At 37.5% G+C, this 20137-nt stretch overlaps 1 protein-coding gene across 3 annotated transcripts in view; it reads left to right on the plus strand.

Annotated features, from left to right (window-relative positions):
- The window catches only part of DCAF10 (DDB1 and CUL4 associated factor 10), a 59699-nt gene that overhangs the window by 37242 nt on the left and 2320 nt on the right, over positions 1-20137 (plus strand). The window contains exons 4-7 of one of the 3 annotated variants that reach the window (XR_010659503.1): positions 6960-7162; positions 8615-8728; positions 12086-12231; positions 13306-16777. Coding sequence is in view for 2 of the 3 variants with exons in the window: in XM_065908018.1 (XP_065764090.1) it covers positions 6960-7162; positions 8615-8728; positions 12086-12231; positions 13306-13674 (832 nt within the window). In the remaining variant the exon portion in view is untranslated. Of the gene's footprint in view, positions 1-6959; positions 7163-8614; positions 8729-12085; positions 12232-13305; positions 18860-20137 lie in introns of those variants that run through there. The other 2 variants (XM_065908018.1, XM_065908019.1) reach the window with 2 other exon arrangements.

Below are 20137 nucleotides of genomic sequence, written 5' to 3' on the forward strand. Positions count from 1 at the left end.
ACATGACCAGGGCAGATATTTAACCGTTATGCACTGGCTCAGCTGAGAAGGTTGCTAAAAGATTGAGTTTCTTCCAAACTAATAGATAGTTACTGTCATGAATCATCCTCAGGTGTCATATCCTAGCACCTTCTGTGTACCCTCGAACCTCTCTGGAGATACCTCCCTCAAGATCTCTCTTTATGATCTAGTAGCCAAAGTCCCTCTTACATTGTAAGCTAATTGCAGGATCCAGTTCTAGCACTGAAACTCTGGAACTCAGGATCCAATTCCAGCATCAACTCTGGCTAGTTTTCATGCAGGGCTGGTTATTTAAATATTCTGAACATCACCTCTGCTTTAGCCATTAGAGAAATGAAAAAAAAAGTCAATTAAAACATATCTACTAATAAAACAGCAGCATGTCAGTTTTACAGGTGACTACTACCAAATATTACAAAAAACAGAACATTCCAATTTTATTAAACTGTCCAGATTGCAGAAAAATGGAATTCTCCTTACCTTAGTTATGAAGCTGGTGTGACCTTGATACCTAAATTCAAAATGAAAGTTCAGTCTGTAATATGAATGTAGATGTGAATATTCTAAAAAAAAATGATCCTGTAAGAAATTAATCAAAATAATCATGACCACTTTGGGTTTATTCTAGAAATGAAAAGACAATTTATCACTAGAAATTCTGTTAGTATAATTTATCACATTAACAGATTAAATAGATAAATCTTTATGACTGTATCAACTGAAGAATAAAATTCAACAATCATTCATAATTAAAACAAAAGGTACATCATTACAGAAATTAAAAGGATTAAAAAGGAATACGTGCTTAGTTGCTCAGTTGTATCCTACTCTTTGCAACTCTTTGGATCGTAGCCCACCAGGCTTTTCTGTCCATGGGATTTTCCCAGCAAGAATACTAGAGTGCGTTGCCATTTCCTCCTCCAGGGTATCTTCCCAACCCAGGGACTGAACCCATGACTCCTGTGTCTCCTGCATTGTAGGCGGATTCTTCACCCACTTAGCCATCAGGGAAGCCCCACAAAGGAACACAATGAACAACTTTAAGGCAACAAATCAGACAACTTAGATAAACAAGTACCTGCAGAATCACAAATTATTTAAACTAACTCAAGAGCAAACAGAAAATCTCTAGACCTACTGACCTATATAGCAAGTAAAGAAATTGTATTGGCAATTTAAAAATCTTCCCACAATGAAAAGCCCAGACTCATAAGTCTTCACTTATGAAGTTGGGTGAATTCTACCTGACATTTACAGAATAAATAATATCAATCTTTCACAAAGTATTACAGAAAATAGGAAGGGAGAGCACTTACCAATTCATTTTATGAGGCTAGTATTACTCTGATACCAACCCAGACAAACATCATAAGAATAGAAAACTACAGATCAATATCCTTCTCCTGATAGTTTGATAAAAATTCTCAACAAAATATTAGCAAATCTAACCTAGCAACATATATAAGGGATTATATGTCACAACCAGTGAAATTTATTCCAGGAACATAGATAGGGTTGGTTAAACATCTAAAAATCAATTAGTGTAATATATTAATAAAGGTCAAAGCCCATATATATGATCATCCAAGGCAGGAAAAACACCTGACAAAATCCAGTACCCATTGTGATGAAACTCTTAGGAACTTTTTCAGCTTGATAAAGGACAGCTCTAAAAAGCCTCCAGTTCAAATCATGCTCGGTGTTGAAAGACTAAAAACACCCCCACTAAGACTGGGAACAAGGCCAGGGTGCCTCCTCTCACCACTTTATACAGCATCTTACTGGACATGCACTGGAAGTGCATTCAGACAAGAAAAATAACAGGCATTGAGATTGGAAAGAAAGAAGTAAAATTATCTATCTATGTAAGATATGGTCTTATATATTAAAAATTTTGAATTGACAAAACTACTAGAACTAATAAGTTCAGCAAGGTCATAAGATAATAAGATTCATAAATAAAACTGAATTTCTGTTCATGAGTAATGAACAGTTCAAAAAAGAATGAAAAGAAAAATTCCACTCATTAATAGCATCAAAAAGAATAAAATATAAGTGAATGGAGAGACCATTCCATGCTCATGGATCTCAATATCATTAAGATGGCAATTCTCTCAAATTAATATATAGATTGAGTGCAATCCCTATCAACTCTAGCTGCCTTTTTTTTGGACAAATTGTCAAACCAATTCTAAAATTTGTATGGAAATACAAATAACCCAGAATAACCAAAACAATCTTCAAAAGGAAGAAAGAATTTGGAAAATTCACACTTCCTGATTTCAGAAATTTCTACAGAGCCATAGTAATCAAGGCAAGATGGTACTGGCATAGGATAGATATCTAACATAAATTAAGGGAACAAAATTGAGAGTCCAGAAATCAACCCTTATATTTATGATCAGCTGATTTTCAACAAAGGTGCTAAGGTAATTCAGTGGTTCAGGAAAGGATAGTCTGTTCAACAAATGATATGAGCAACCAGATACCCACATGCAAAGAGATGAATTTAGACCATTATCTCACATCACAGAAATGAATTCAAAATGGATTTCAACCTGAACATAAGAGCTGAAACTATATAACTCTTAGAAGAAAACATGTGAGTGAATTTTCATATAACACCAAACTGATTTTTTAAAAACTGATAAAATGGACTTCATTAAAGTTAAAAAGCTTTGTACATCAAATGACACTAAGTATTTCTGTAGAAATACTACAGAATGGGATAGCATATTTGTAGATCACATTTACTTAAAGGATTTGTGTCCAGAATGTATAAAGAACACACTTCCAGCTCACTTATACGTATACAAATAACCCACTTTAAAAATAGGCGAGATATTTACATAGACGTTTCACCAAGGGCAATATACAAATGATTAATAAGCACCTGGATAGATGTATGACATCATTAGTCTTAAATGCAAATTAAAACTGAAATAAGATACCACTTCATATTCAATAAGATAGCTCTAACCAAAAAGACAGCAACAGAAACTGGCAAGAGTATGAAGAAACCGGAATCTCACATATTGTTTTTGTAGGAAAATAAATGATACGGCCATTTTAGAAAACAGTTTGGCAGCTTCTTAAAATGTTAAACATAAGAGTTGCCATGTGATCCAGCAGTTCCACTTCTAGGTATCTACCCAAGAGAAATGAATACATATGTCTGCACAAAGAATGCTTATAATGGTATTATTCATCATAGCACAAGAAAATAGAACCAGTTCGAATACTTATCTACTGGTAAAAGGATGAACAACATGTGATGATATACTTATACAGTAGAATACTATGTGATAATGAACAAACTGTTAGGTGCTACAGTGTCGAAGAAGCTCAGAAAAGTTAATTGAAAAAGCTAAACAAGAAGACAATTTACTGTATGATTCTATTTATATGCAATGTCAACAACAGGCAGATCTATAGAGACAGGAAGTTGTACTGGTTGCCTGTGGCTGGGAGTCAGAAAGGGAGCAACTACTAACGGGGAAGAGGGATTTTTAAAGTGATGAAAATGTTCTAAAATTAGGTTATATTGATGACTGCACACAACTCAGTAAATTTACTAAAAAAAATCATTTAATTGTACACTTAAAATGAATGAGTTTTATGGTATGTAAACTATACCATGATAAAACTGTTAAAAATAATCTGTTAATTAGCTAGACATAGAAGGAAACCCATTAATAGTATGCACTAAAACCCCATAGCACATTTTTAAATGGTGAAATTTTAGAAATTTTCTCTCTAAAATCAGGAAGGAGAAAATGCTTGCTATTACTATTACTGTTCACTATTGTTTTAGTGTGGAGGGAGGCAGGGTCCTAGTTGGTGCAGTAAGATAAATAAGGATTGGAATATATAAGGATTGGAAAAGAAGAAATGAAACAACGTTCACAGATGATCTGACTGTCTACATCAGGGGTTGGCAAACTTTCTATAAACGACTGTGTAATAAATATTTTAGACTTTGTGTGTTCTACTGGGGCTTCCCAGGTGGCGCTAGTGGTAAAGAACCTGCCTGCCAATGCAGGAGACTTAAGAGATGCAGGTTCGACCCCTGGGTTGGAAAGATCCTCTGGAGGAGGAAATGGCAACCCACTCCAGTATTCTTGCCTGGAGAATCCCATGGACAGAGCAGCCTGGTGGGCTACAGTCCATGAGGTCACAACAAGTCAGACAAGCAAAGTGACTTAGCATGCACACACATTCTAGTGTCTCTGAGCAGTCATAGATAATACATGAATGAGTATGGCTGTGTTCCAACAAACTTTCTATATAGAAACAGGCAATGAGAACTTCCCTGGTAGTACAGTGGCTAGGAATCTGCCTGCCATCGTAGGGGACACGAGTTCAACCCCTGGTCCAGGAAGATTCCACATGCCACAGAGCAACTAAACCTGTGCACCACAACTACTGAAGCCCATGCGCCTGCCGCCTGTGCTCTGCAACCAGAAAAGCCGCCACAGTGAGAAGCCCCTGCTCGTTGCAACTAGAGAAAGCCCATGTGCAGTACTGAAGACCCAGCAACCAAAAATAATAAATTAATTTTTTAAAAAAACAGGCAGTAATCCAGATTTTGCCCATAGGTCGCAGTTTTTAGACACATGGACTAGATAGAAAACCCTAGAAATTCTACTGACAAATTATTAGAATCAGAGTTAATACAACTGTTGATATAAGATCAAAATATAAAAATCAGTAGTGTTCCTATACATCACTTTAAGTAATTTAAAATTTTTAAGTACATAAATTTTAATAATTAAAAAATTTAGCTGGGGACTTTCCTGATGGTCCAATGGTTAAGACTCCATGCTTTCAGTGTAAGGGTCATAGTAGGTTCAATCCCTGGTCTGGGACCTAAGACCCTGTATGCCATGTAGTGTGGCCAAATTAAATAAATAAAATACTCTTAAAAATTTTAGTTGGTACACAGGAATAAATTACAGCAGAAGATTTGTATAACCATTATGGAGAAAACTAAAATTTTATTTACGTTATTATAAGACCTAAATAGAGCCTGTGAATGAGAAGATTCCTCTAAAATACAAACAAACTTTAAATGAAGGGTATAAACTCATAAGATGGGGAAACAGGAAAGAAAGCAATGACAATAAAATTTTAAAATCTGTAAAGCAGAAGGATGAGTGACAACCATCTTAGCAACTTACTTAAACTTAATAAGTACAAGAAAGCTGAATCCTAAACTAGCAGTGGAAAATGTTAAGGACTTAAGACAGTTTATACAAAATCCTCAAACATCACAAGAACTGGCAACGCTGAGTACTCTGTAGTAGAAAGGGTAGCTAAAACAAGGAATTAAGTGAAAGATATTTAAGAACTTACATCTCTTCCCTTAATCCATACTGCTAGATGATTTACCTCCTTGTATTTCAGCAGAAATCTTAAATCTTACTCTCTAAAGACGGTAAAATAGAAATCCCTCTATATTAAAGGATGCCAGACACAGTTGAAGGCTTTGAGTACCTGACCAAAATCAGGGGGACTAAATAACCATATGCACACTGAATATTGAATTCAGAGATCCTGAGAGTTCTTTCAGCTATTGAACTAAAGATACTGACATTAGAAGTTCCTCGAAAAATGGCGTCTCCCTATTTAGTGAAGCTCAAGCCTGCGCTTGCAATCAGAGTTCCCAGTCACCTTTTTAGTTCCCCACTCTTAACTACGAGCAGACAGTCAAAAGATAATCAAGCATTTGGCAAAAGTGTCTAATATAAAGACCTAAACAAATGAGATATTTTGGAAAATAGAGACTGCAGAGGGAGAAGAAGACTTAAATTTTAGAAAAACTATACTCTCAGATAAGAAAAGACATTGCATGCTTGAAGCGCTGCAGGCTGACTGAAGGATGCACCAAGGGGAGAGAAACAGGAGACTTTTAAAGTACTGGTATTGTTCTACTTCTTAACATGGGGGTGAGTCACAGATGTTCACTTTTCTTTAAACTCTACAAGTGTTTTATCTATGTACTTTTCTGTAAGGATGATACATTTCACAGTTTTAAAAATAATTAACAAGGAAATAAAGTGGGGAATAAAAAAATTAGGCAAGGAATAAAAATCTATCCAAAAGATCATGCAGATTTGAAATAAAGCCAAATAGAACTTAAAGAAGTAAAAAAAAAAAAAAAAGTACTGTTGAAATTTATAAAAACAAGTGGCAGAAACAGTTTATACAACAGATTAAGAGAGATACTGAAAAATAACCCAGAAGGCAATATATGGAGGTGAGGAGATAGAAAACATGAAAGAGCAGTTATGAGACAAGAGTCTTAGGGGAGTGTTTCAAGTATCTATTTAAAACTTCAAAATAATTGAGAAATAGGTGAGAGGCAGCATTGGAATAATGACGTACAATCTTCCAGAATATACAAACAATTTGAATCTTAAGATTTAGAAAGTCAAACGAATCTCAATGAAGATCAATAATAAGAAATCAACATTTATGAGTGTCAGAGTGAAACTGCAATACCCCAAAGACAAGGGAAGATTAGTCAAGGAAAAAAAAGTATCCAAAGTAACAATTCAAGTGATAACTTTAAAATAACAACAATGGAAGCCAGAACTCAATGAAATATTATCCTATTTAGAAAGAAATAACTATCAACCCTTATAGATAAGCTCAGCTAAACCTTTAATCAAAAACAGTGAAATAAAGATTTTCAGAGCAATAAAAAGTGAGTTTTCCTCAACAAAGTTTTACTTAATATACTTCAGAAAGAAAGAATAATCTTTTTTTTAAAAAATTAAAGACATGGAAAAAGGAATGGTGAGCAAAAATTTTTCATCTGTATAAGTCTGAGTGTACACTGAGTGTAAATTCTAGCTGGAAGGACAAAAATATAACTATCACTGAATGCTTATGTTTATCATAACTAGGTTTTGTTGGTTTGATTTCTTCTGAAGGTGTACAGAAGATGGATGTCCACATAAGAAATTCTTTCACACACGTTTTCTCATGCGGATGAGATTAACACCAGATTGTTCCAAAATGTTGATCTCAACATCCTCTGGATATCTCTTGATTCTGCATGATCTTGACTTAACCAAGTCTTTAGAAGTAGGCAGCTATCCCATTTTGAGGGCAAGAAGAACAACGTCAAGTTCAGGTAAGCTTTCCTTTTTTGATTAAAAGAAAGAGTTTTCTAAATAATCTCAGACGTGGGGATGGTATGCATTTCTATTTTGAGAATGATAACAGGAAGAAGGGAAGAAAATTAAAAGACATTCTTTGGAAAGCTCAGTGAGAGCTTTTTTCCCAAAGAAGTATAATGATCTATATGTATCTTTGATGTGGTATTAGTTTGTGCCTCACAAATGATCTAGGAATAATAACTTCAAACTCTAAAAAAAAATTTTTAGCCTTCTGCTAGCCAGAAAATATTCATCAGTGTTTGTAAATCATCATTATCTCAAATATTAGTGATAGCCCAAAGTACTGTCAGTCTTTTTACGTCTTTCTGATGAATTGCCATTTAAAATCAGCTTCAAATGGTTGGAACCTTTCTCTGTGCATGTGGCCACTTTTGAAGATCTTTGGGAATGTATAGGCTCTTTGTATTGCAGTTGCCTAATTTCACTGCTGAAAGTAGGTATTTAAGTTTTACCGGCTTATTTGCAAGCAAGAGATTTCATTAACATGTAAGTACAGTCCTTTTAATATCAGAATTTGTTAGGTTAAACATTAATAATCAACTTAAGCTTAGTGAGAAGTAGTGATTTAGGATATCTAGTTGGCATGTTTTGCTTAAAAACCACAAAGGTTTTCTGTCTTTTAAAGGTAATTCTGATACTTAATACCATCAAAAGAAATTAGATTAATAAGAAGTCCCCACAGATGTGTGGGGCTATAAGAAAAGTGTGACATAGAGACTGCTGTTTGAAGTAGTACATCAGACTCCCCTATCTGATATTCATTTTATTTTCTCAGATTTCAATGTTACGTTTGTATTGCATTTCAAAGATAGTATTCACATAATTTTAGTAAGCATGATAGAAGTTGTTGGTATGCTCTAAGGAAGATCTGTTCGTGTTTTCAGTAATGGGCCTGTTTGGATGCTATTCTAACATAAAACAACAGATTGAGCAGCTCAGTTTTCATTCATGCTGAATTTTCTTATTCCATTTCACTACAGAAATAATGGGGAACCTAAGATGTTGGAGAAGGAAATGGCAACCCACTCCAGTATTCTTGCCTGGAAAATCCCATGGATGAAGGAGCCTGGTAGGCTACAGTCCATGGGGTCGTGAAGAGTCGGACACGACTGAGCGACTTCACTTTTACTTTTCAAGATGTTCCTGTGTTTATTTGGTTTTTCATTTTTATTTCACTTAAGGAAGTCATTGGTGTAAAGAGTTTTAGAAAGGGACTAAGCCTTGGAATGGACAGGACATCCCAAAGAAATATCTTGTCCACCTCAATCTTAGTTATTTATGGACCACTTTTAGGTGGGTATGTCCTTGGCATGCTTCAGATGAACTTTAAAAATATGACTCAAGTAGATTATTAAAAAGTTGAGACACTACCAGCATTCACTGTTAGAATGTTTTGTATTTTCAAGATCTTACCACTTTGTCAAGTTCATCTGGTCCTAGAGTTTCTGGTTCACCTTGTCATCACAGTGATTCTAATTCATCTTCTGAGAAACACATGTCACGCACCTCACAAAGAGAAGGTAGGTTAAAAGTTGGATTTCATAATCATGTGTATAGATGCTAAAATAGCTTTCTTTGATTTGATTTTAAGTCAATAGAATGAGGTTATTCCTTGCCCCTCAATAATCATTTTCAAAAAGCTAACCAGGGAATTCCGTGGTGGTGGTTCAGTGGCTAAGACTCTGCACTTCTACTGCAGGGGGCACGTGTTTCACCCCTTGTCAAGGAACTAAGATCCCACATGTACCTCAGTTTTTGGCCAACAAACAAACAAAACCCCACAAAGCTAGCCAGAGTCTCTAGGTTGAATATCGTGGGCTTAAATTTTTGTTGGAATTTGAATCTTGGTTTTACTTCCTGGATTTAGTTTGGTCTACTTTGGAAAGGGAATAGTTGGGAAATACAGACTCCAGTGAATATTGTTACAGAAATTAAATGAGAGAGCATCATGCAAAATGCTGGGCTGGATGAATCACACACTGGAATCAAGACTGCTGGGAGAAATATCAACAGCCTCAGATATGTAGATGATACCACCCTAATGGCAGATATTGAAGAGGAACTAAAGAGCCCCTTGATAGAAGGTGAAAGAGGAGTGAAAAAACTGGCTTAAAACTCAGCATTCAGAAAATGAAGATCATGGCATCTGGTCCCATCACTTTATAGCAAATAGATGGGGAAAGAATGGAAACAGTGGTAGATTTTATTTTCTTGGGCTCCAAAATCACTGCAGACAGTGACTGCAGCCACAAGATTAGAAGACGCTTGCTCCTTAGAATAAAAGCTGACAAACCTAGATAGCGTATTAAAAAGCAGAGACAATATTTTGCCAGCAAAGGTCCATATAGTCAAAGCTATGGTTTTTCCATTAGTGATGTACAGATCTATAGTGATGTGAGTTGGACCATAGAGAAGATTGAGCACCAAAGAATTTATGCTTTCGAACTGTGGTGCTCGAGAAGACTCTGTCCCTTGAACAGCAAGATGAAACCAGTCAGTCCTAAAGGAAATCAAGCCCAAATAGTCACTGGAAGGACTGAAGCCTGAAGCTGAAACTCCAATATTTTGGCTACTTGATGTGAAGAGCTGACTCACTGGAAAAGATCCTGATGCTGGGAAAGATTGAGGGCAGGAGGAGAAGGGGGTGACAGAGGATGAGATGGATGGACAGCGTCATTGACTTGATGGACATGAGTTTGAGCAAACTCTGGGAGGTGGTGAAAGAAAGGGAGGCCTGGTGTGCTGCAGTCCCTGGAGTTGCAAAGAGTTGGGCACGACTTAGCAACTGAGTAACAACAATGGATATGATAGTGCTATATAATACATAATACATAATACATAATATAAAGGGATGATTTATCAGGTGCTTGTGAAAGTCACCTGGTTGCAGCCCAGTAGGCTTCTTGCTCTGCTGTTTCCTTACCTCCGCAATGCCTGGCAGCCTCACAGGGGTTGTGGGGTAGAGTGAGCTACAACGTGGCCCCACTTAGCTTTTGCCCGTTTTTCCCCAGCCAGTCTGGTAGAACCATCTGGTTAGTCTAGCCCATCTACCCCTCAGTTGAAATGCTTTCTACCTCACAAATTTCACTCTCCATCCCTCTCCATAGTAACCCATGTTTGAGGTCTTACAACACTTCTTGTTTGTTCTCCTCCTGGTGGACTGATGGCTAATACAGGGGGTTTTGGTTTTGTAGTTTTGGGTCACCTCACCTTTTGGAGCTCTCTTGTACCTAGAAATTTAGAGAGACCGTACAATTAGACTTCTAACTAAGGTTTTTCCTGGGGGCTTACCTGGTAAATGCCTATTTGATTACTTGATCACTATCAGCCATACAAATGGCTACTCCAAGAATGGTTTCAGAATCTTTCCTAACCTGACCTGTTGACTATCCATCACCCGGTCCTCTGGATGTTAAAGGCTGTGCTGTCTCATTTTAAGGTTAAGTATTCCTCCTCTTAGAGATTTATGCCTGGATATGTAACGTTTCTCCTGTGGATTTTTAGGGATGTAGCACGAATAGCAGGAGCAGCAGCAGCAGAAATAAAAGTAGAGTAACTGATCCAGGAGTAATCAGAGAGGCCCTGACCCTCCAGTCTCCCTACCCCATCTCTCCTCGGACCGGTGTGGTTCCTCCCTTAGGCAGCTCTTAAGCAACCTCCAAGGAGCAGAGACTCAAAAACCCCTGCCTCCCTATTCAGAATGAGTTTCTTTTCTGCTTTGGTTGTAGATTTTCAAAATTAATTCTTGAAATACGATTTTTTTCCTAAAATTGTTGTTAAAGTTTAATCACATGGGAAATTATTTATATATAATTTGGTTGTAACTTTAATTTATAACATCACAGGTTTTTGTCAGTGCAGTAATCTAAAGGGAAGCTTTCAAAAGAAGAGACCACATCTAAGTGAGAAATAATTCACAAAGGGTCTGACAGAGGCAGTTCATTATTTTTAAATTAACTCCTTCTATAGGCACAGAACTGCTGAAGTACTTCACTTGGTATTAAATTTTAAGTTGCTTCCTTGCAGTGTTTATGAAAGCGGTTTCCCACGCGCCTGAGGGACATGGCACGCTCCCACTTGTAACAGTGGCTCTCTGCAGCAGTCACTGTCCCTGGTGGCTGGGCAGAGAGAAATGACGGCCACAGCAGAGCCCCAGCCAACAGTTCTCCCAGCCCTTGTCTTGACATGTCTCTGTGTGAGTTGTCCTCTGTTACCTCCAAAATTATAGGTCAATTTGTTGTTTATAGTACATTCCTAGGGGCTGTAAGTCCTGCTCCTTACATACATCTTTAATGTACGTAAAGGCAGTCCTCATGGCTTCCAAGTATTTCTTTCTCTGGACTAGAGAGCATCAGATCTTCTGAGATGAGAATTGTTATCTTTTACTTTTCCAGATTCCTTTCATACCATATAGCTTTGATTCTTATATAGCTTTCTGAGATGTAGATCCAAATCAAAAGGACTCCTAGTCAGCTTGACTGCCTTGTGTGTGTCAGTCACTCGGTCGTGTCCGACTCTTTGCGACCCCATGGACTGCAGCCCACCAGGTTCCTTTGTCCATGGGATTCTCCAGGCAAGAGCACTGGGGTGGGCTGCCAGTTCCTTCTCCATCACTGCCTCAGCCGTAGGTTACGCTGATTCCTGCTGCAGGAACTTGGATTCTTTCGTTCCTGTCATAGCCTTTCCCCTACACCCACCCCCAGAGACACAGCCCACACAGTGCAGGGCACCTCGGTGTGTTCACGTGTGGTAGCAGAAAGGGCAGGTGAAGAGACAAGAAAAGCCCAATGGGGTAGCTGCCAGAGATCAAAGCTCGGATGAGCTGCCTTAGTCTTTTGATAATGGGAATTCCACACGCTAATATTCTTATGTCTCAGGAATTTCACCACGAAATAGTCTTGAAGTCTTAACCCCTGAAGTTCCTGGTGAGAGAGACCGTGGAAACTGCATCACATCCTTGCAGCTGCACCCAAAAGGCTGGGCCACCCTTCTCCGGTGCTCAAGCAACACTGACGATCAGGAGGTACGGGCGGCGGCACTGCGCCTGCCGCGGGGCTGGCTGAGCGGACCGCCGTTGCCATGGTGCTCGTGGTGTCTCTGTCCCTTCAGAATCCTTCTCCTCCTCTCTGGCCCGGGTTTGGCAAGTGGGAGATACTTTAAAGCAGTCATCAGCTCAGATTAAGCCCAGTTTAGTTCTTGCCTCCTTCATCTCACTGTAAAAAACCTCTTACATAGTAAACCCAGGACTGAGCTAAGCTGACTAAATGGGAGGTTTTGCTAAGTCAATGGAGTGTTATGATTTTCTCTTTTTAAAAACTAGGGAGGGAACTTCCCTGGTGGTCCAGTGGCTAAGATTCTCTGCTCCCACTGCAGGGGGCCAGGGTTTAATCCCTGGTCAGGGAACTAGACCCTACATGCCACACTAATATCCTGCATACTCTAACTAAGACCCAGCACAGACAAAAAACAAACAAAAACGGAAAGCTTTGGGAAAGGAAGGGATTGAACTGATAACCAGGGGAAAAGATCTTCTATGACCTTATGATCCTCCTTACTCTAGAAAGCTAGTATCTTCCAAGAATCTCACTGGCCCCAGAAGTCACTGCTAACAGAAGGAGAGAGGAGTCTTCGAAGTGTGTAGGAGAGGTAGTCTAGGGCTTAGATATCTTAACCCTAAAATATCAAGATTGCTGTTACTGTCAGAAAGGGGAATTATTACTTTAGAAGTCACAGTAACCTCAGAGAATAAAATGCTTCCAAGTGTCACAGTACAGCAATAACCTTGATTTGAATGTAGATAAGACAGTGTGGGGCCTACAGATTTTGTTAATTGGGAGAGGGGTAGCATTCATCTGGATGTTTTCTTGCAGCAGGGATGTAGCTGTGGCATTCTGTTGAGCCTTTGGGAGAAAGAAAGATTATTTGTAGCACTGTTTGGGACTCTATAACTTTGTTTTTGAATTAATTTTAGTTGAAGTATAGTTGCTGTACTGCATTATATAAGTTACAGCTGACTATAGTTATTCACAATTTTTAAAGATTATACTCCATTTATGAGGCTCTGTAACTTTGACTTGTCTCTCTTCTCTCCCTCTAGTGGACTTGTGTCTATGAATTCCAAGAAGGGGCACCCGTGAGACCAGTCGCACCTCGCTGTTCTCTACGCCTGACTCATTACATTGAAGAAGCCAATGTAGGCAGGGGTTATATCAAAGAACTTTGCTTCAGCCCTGATGGGCGAATGATTTCGTCCCCACACGGATATGGGATCCGCTTACTGGGGTTTGACAAACAGTGCAGTGAACTTATTGACTGTTTGCCCAAAGAAGCCAGTCCCCTGCGGGTGATCCGTTCTCTGTACTCTCACAATGATGTGGTACTGACGACAAAGTTCTCTCCAACACATTGTCAGATCGCCTCTGGGTGCCTTAGTGGACGGGTTTCTTTGTATCAGCCAAAGTTTTAGGCACAACTTATGTCAAATAAGGAACTCTACTGGTGTTCAACTTCTATATACTTCAATTTAGGTGAAGTATTTTCTTTTTAGAAGATCTTAAAAGTTTGGGTCAAGATCCTGGTTCTTATGGGTCCACGAACATACCTGTGACCTGAGTACTTGATCATCCAGCATCACGAGGCATCGCCAAGTTAGACTCCAGGCAGCAACATCTTTTGCAGCGTTCCTCCGCTCCTGCTGACCTGTGCCACTACACTCCAGCTCTGCTGGTAGCTTTGTCAGGTCCCTCTCTTTTAATTCTCTTTTCTGTTTTTGATTTTGGTGTGAATTTTGTGGACATTTGGTAGGAGTTTTGGTTGGATTAGGAGAAACTCGTGATGCTAGTATTGAATAAAACCCGGAAGTCTGATGTTGGCAATACTGGTTGCTGAAAAGAAATTTCATCTTCACTCATCAGTATTCTTGGTCTTTAAAAGTTACTTGTTAGTTTCTCTATAATGAGCACAGATGATGGCATTATCCTTTACGACTGTGACAGTCTTGCAGCAAAATGTCTTTTAGGTTTCCTGTCACAATTATACATGTTTTTTACCATGAGAGGAATTTTGTTGTGAAATTCTAGAAAAAACATTACCACCTCTTTGTAATTTACTGTATTTGTATGCATTTTAAAATCTACAGCATATGTCCTTAGTTGATATTTTGTTCCTGTCAACAGCATTAGAAAGGAAAAGAGAGGAAGGAAGGGGCTTGGGTCATTTCTATTGTATAAAGAGGATTTATTTATTAAATTAGTATACTGTCTATCTGGCCACAGAGTGATGAGAACAATGTAGCTTAGATTTTTTGTTTCCTCCACCAGGTTATTTGCATCACACAGAATGACAGATGGAGGGAAAATTGAGAGTAAAGAGAGTTGTGTTTTTCTCATTTTCCTTGAGTTCAACTCTTACTATTAATGAAGGGAGAACTTCCGTTTGTTTTCAAGCTGTTGTCATGACTGTGGCAGTCAGTGACTTGGTTGTCAAGACCTTTTGTTGTGTTTTGTTATGGAACACAGCAAGTAAAAAGCATCATGCAGGGGCCAGGCATAAGACTGACTACTCTGCTGACGCAGGCAGCTTTTTTCTAGTCTTCTCCACTTTGAATGGGATTGTCTTTAAAGGAGTTTTTGCCAGAGGTTAGAGTAATTTGAGCCACATGCTAGTTTTTTCCCTCTTAGAACATATTCTCTTAGGCCAGTGGTTCTCAAACATTTAGGGTGCATTATAATCATTGATGTGAAAGTTGCTCAGTCGTGTCTGACTCTTTGTGACCCCAGTGGACTATATATAGTTCATGGAATTCTCCAGGCCAGAATACTGGAGTAGGTAGCCTTTCCCTTCTCCAATAATCATTGAGGAGCTTGTGAAAAATAGAGGAATCTGACCCTCACCTTAGGAGGTTCTGATTCAGCCTGGGAGAGGACAGGAATCTGTATTTTTAACAGTAACCCCAAATAATTTATATTCAGATGGTTCCTAGATCACAGCTTGAAACATTACTACATCAGTAAATATTTCTGTACCCATCCGGTGCTTACCACAACTCCCAGAAGGTGTTTTGATAGTTTAAAAAATAAGCAAATGAAAGCAATTTTAGAGGTCTTAAAATGGACACAATCTCATTATTTGATGAATGTAGAAGTTAAGTGACTTAGCTAAGGTCATCCTGCAAAATTAGTGGCAGAGCTAGGACTTGAATTCAAGTCTCTCCATTCCTTGCTCAGGGCAATTTCTACTGTATTATGCTGGCTGTTAAAGATTTATGAACACTTTTTTTTAGTCTTTAAGTTGTATTACTGTGGATACCCTTAAACTGGCCAATAGACTGAAAAAGAAAAGCATGGGAGTATTGATGCTGAGAATTCCAGCAATAAGGAGAAACTGTTTTAAATCTTAATAGAAATATTTAAGCAACCCAAATGCATGAATAAAAATGACATTTTTTGTAGAACCTACCAGACAGCCATTTACACACATAGAGGTTACATATCACTTGGATAATGTTGGCTCTAGGACAAATTTTAAAAATTAGATCTTTTTTCTTTACCATGGTTGTTAAAATAAAAATTGTAAATTTTTTTAGTCATCATAAAAAGTACACAGTGAAAAACAAGTTTGCCATAAACTTTTAAAAAATACATATTTAAAAGAAAATAAAGTTTTGGAGACAAAAATACCTAGTGCTGATAGTAAAAATAAGCTACTAAGTACAATGGTTATAAGAAGTTTCTATATATTGCATCTCCTTTGGAGAGCACTCCATGTTACATACTGGGCCGAAATGTTGCCCAACTCTAAATTTCAGCACATGATTCTTAAACCACTATAGAGTATCTATCATATGTCAAATAATGTACATACCTTACTACTAACCTTCACAAAAACTGCAAGGTAGTTGACATGAGCACCCACTTACTGTGGAGGAAATGGAGACTCAGGTTAAGTGATTTGTCCTGAGCAGAGCTGGCATGTACTAGATTTCAAACCCCGTGTCTTGGTTCCCAGCCTGTGCTTACCACCCAACCATTTTGCCCTTTAGTTTGTAAAGGATGGTGAACTGGCCTATTTATTTACCTATTTAACACCCTCTGGCAGTCCTTTATTACAGAGCTGGCTTATCTTCTTTACTATGCAAAAGAACATTTACAAGACTGACAATTTCTATTAGAATTAGTGCCATAAACTGCAGGGCGTACATACAGTCCATACCTAACCAAAAACCCTCAAGTAGGATAAATAACTATAAAGAAAAATGGAGGATTAATAGCCTTGTACAGAGTTACACAGATGAGAATTAAATATTAATAGCCAGCAAACTCAGTAAAATTTTTGTCTTCTTTGAGGTATAGAAGGAAAACGAAGTCACTCAGTCGTGTCCGACTCTTTGCGACCCCATGGACTGTAGCCTACCAGGTTTCTCCATCCGTGGGATTTTCCAGGCAAGAGTACTAGAGTGGGTTGCCACTTCCTTCTCCAGGGGATCTTCCTGAACCAGGGATCAAACCCGGATCTTCCACACTGCAGGCAGATGCTTTACCTTCTGAGCCACCAGGGAAGCCCCCTCTGAGGTATGATCATGATCAAACAGTCATCAGGTAATATTAAGAAATTAAAGGGCATCAGGAATGCCACTATTAATATTGGGGGATATTACACTTAAGATTTTGAGGTCCCCTTTCACTTACAGTATAAAGTCTAATTTGGTGTTTTTTAACACAAAAATTTTATTTCGTTATTTTTTATTCATGATAATTGGTAAATGTATTATAATTGATAAGTAGTATAATTGTTGGTAAGTATAGTATAAATTATACTTCTGTTTTTAAAAGCTTTCTGCAAAGTAGTATATTTATGGCAAAGCTATGTTGAATGACTTTAAAAACATCAACTCCACAGTAGTTCTTTATTTGAAATTGTGAAAATGAAATGGCTGATGCAGAAGAGACCTGTTATTTTAATCTTTTGAAAATGTCTGTGGTCTTTTTTTCTCAGAAGCCCAAAGAGCATGTATATTTTGTTGTTTCTCCTTGTTACATCCCTGAAGAGAGGCTATACCAAAAACTTTAGGAAAATAAGCATGGAAAAGGTCAATCACCCATTCTGCACTCCTATATCTAGAACCAGGATCACATCACATCATTGTTAAAGCTGTTTTCTAGAAAGTGCAATATAGGAAAAGCACTCAGAGGATCCTTTAGGAGCCTAGTGTTTCCCATATCAGAATATATGGTGTTGGCATCCGTAAGTACCTGTTAAGCTTGTGTTTAACAGGATAGTCTGGTAACTTACTGGTGACAATCATCCCCATTTAATGACCAGCAGTCACGAGAGCTATGAAAATTCACTCAGTAACACCGTGTTGGTCACGAAGAAAAACATATATATTAATTTTGGGGTAATAATGCATATCTCTTTAAGTGCCAAAATTTAAAACCTGTAATTATTTTTGATGCAAGTCTTTTCAGATATGTCAGTATACCTTACCTGCCTTCTTCTTAAACAGCATGCTCAGTATAATTCACTTTTTCATGATAAAAAGTAAAAGTTATATTCATGTGTTATTACAAGTATCTGATGAGCTCTGATGTATGTAAAATAGTTCATAAATTGTAAAGGGCTATAACAAATTGGTATTATTATAAAGTGGTTCCCTCAGCCCCAAGGTATATATAATCATTTGCCTCAGACTGCTGGTGTGGTTTTTTTTTTAATGTAAAAAATTTTATGTCTGCTAAGCAGTTTGTTTTGCTTATATAGTGGTTTCTTACTATACTTATCAATACACCTGCTTCTAACAGGCTCCCACTTCCTTCTAAAATGCTGTGTTCACTTGTTACGAGCTGGGAGGTGAGATAACCAAGTCTGCTTAGGGTTTAAAGAGCTGGATGAGCTCTGGATGCACAATCTGTGAGACAGTTTTTTTGGCTGCTCCACCTTCCTGACAGTTCCACAACAACCTTCTGAAGTTCCCAGTTAAAGCCCAGGCTAGTGATTTTCTTCAGTTGCCACTAAGTAAAATATTACAAAAGCTAAGGATGCTGCTTTATTAAGGAAAGCAATGCACCGAAGTACAGGGAAGGGGAAGCAGGCTCTGTGTTTGCACAGGGCCTTTCATGCTCTGAAGGAAAAAGACGAGTGCAGAGTGAGAAGATAAAAATCCAGGTGGACTTAAGAGTATTCTTGATGCCATTAAATTTTGTCAATAACTATTAAAATATATGGTTATCACATTGTACAAAGACAGTTTAATCTCAGTGCAAAATGAGATTGTACCAAAATTTATAACCTAAACACAATGCTTAAGAATTTCTCCCATTCAAATGATATGAAATTATTATCAAAATGAAAGTCTTAAATTTACCTGTGTGCTTTTTTTAGTTGTAAATGAATTAGTGATGGAAAAATAGATTTTATTAATGGATTTTATCAAAAGTTCCAGGGAATATATCTCCCATGCACATACCCTCCTCTATGTATGTGTATATAAATGTCACTATAAATGAAAATGCCAGAGATAATAAAATAACTTTTAAAGTTTAAATCTGGTCCAAAGTACTTAAAAAAGAATTTTCAGCTTTCCTGAGTTTTTTCCCTTAGATTTCAGTTTTTACATTAAAGGTTGAATATTTGAATTTTCTTTTAAATTTCACTGCATCAAAAAAAAAAAAAAAAAAAAAAAATAAATAAATTTCACTGCATCTTTTATGTCTTCACTGTGCTTTCTGAAAATCTTAGATTTAACGCTTTCAGGAAATTTAGAGTGTCTCACATAATATGCCAAACACCAGCAAGTTTTCTCACTAGATTCTTACACCAGACTGTAAGAGCCTTGAGGGAAGGGACTTTTTATTCCCAGTGCCAGCAGGATCAATCAAACGAACTGAATGTTGGATGAATCAGATTCACCATATGTGGCCTCAGGTTCCCATGAAGCCAGAATTTTGATGTGTAAATTATTCAGTACTACAGAAGTTCATCATTTATTATAATGAACAGACTATTCATTGGAGTAAGGTTTTTTTCCTGACCATAGGTCAGAAAAACTAAGCATTTCTCATTGTTCTGGAAAACGGCAAGATTCAGTTTTTCATTCAACAGACACGTGACTCCCTACTAGATGCCTAGTCTAGTACTAGAGCTCAAGGGACAAAGATAACTAAGGTTTTGGTATTCCATAACTGCAGGTGACACAGACTCAGACCCAGGGCTGGCTTCATGGGTGTGTGCCCTGTGCAGTCACAAGGGCCCTTCACTAGGAAAGCCGCACACTTAGTTTACTGCTCTGCTGAAGCAACCCTGACATTCTTAATTTTTTGAACAAGGGGCCTGCATTTTTATTTTGCACTGGGCTCACAAATTATGTAGCTGGTCCTGCTTGGATAGTATCATTTTGACCTAGTGAAAACAATAAGCATTAGAGTACCTTTTATCTACCTTCTAGTAAAGATATTCACATTCATTGAAAACTAGCCATAAAATAATTTAGTAAAGTAACTTCTAAAATCTAAAATTGAAACAAAACTTCCTTTTTCCTACAGTTTTTTAACAGATCAAATGTTATTCATTTCAGAATTAGAAAAGCTTTCTATAAACATATTAATAGGTTTTTACCTTTTCTGAGTTTTCAAATGGATGGTAGAATTGTAGGTGAACTTATCTACATACATACCTACATCCACTTTAAGGTTTTTAATAAATGTTTAATATATGCAATGAATAGTTTAAGTCTACCTCATAATGTGCTTTAAAAAAATAAATGCTACTTTGAAACATCTGACACACGTTTTGTGTGTGGTTAACCTATTTAAAAGATTGATAGCAAACTTGGATTTAGTATTAGTTTGAAAACTTGTTTACATGTTGTTCATTTTTAGACCAGAATCAACCATAAGGCTATGACAGAGGCAGTGGTGGTTCTTGTTAGTGGT

Source organism: Muntiacus reevesi, chromosome 17, assembly GCF_963930625.1.
Source record: "Muntiacus reevesi chromosome 17, mMunRee1.1, whole genome shotgun sequence".
Lineage (NCBI taxonomy): Eukaryota > Metazoa > Chordata > Mammalia > Artiodactyla > Cervidae > Muntiacus > Muntiacus reevesi.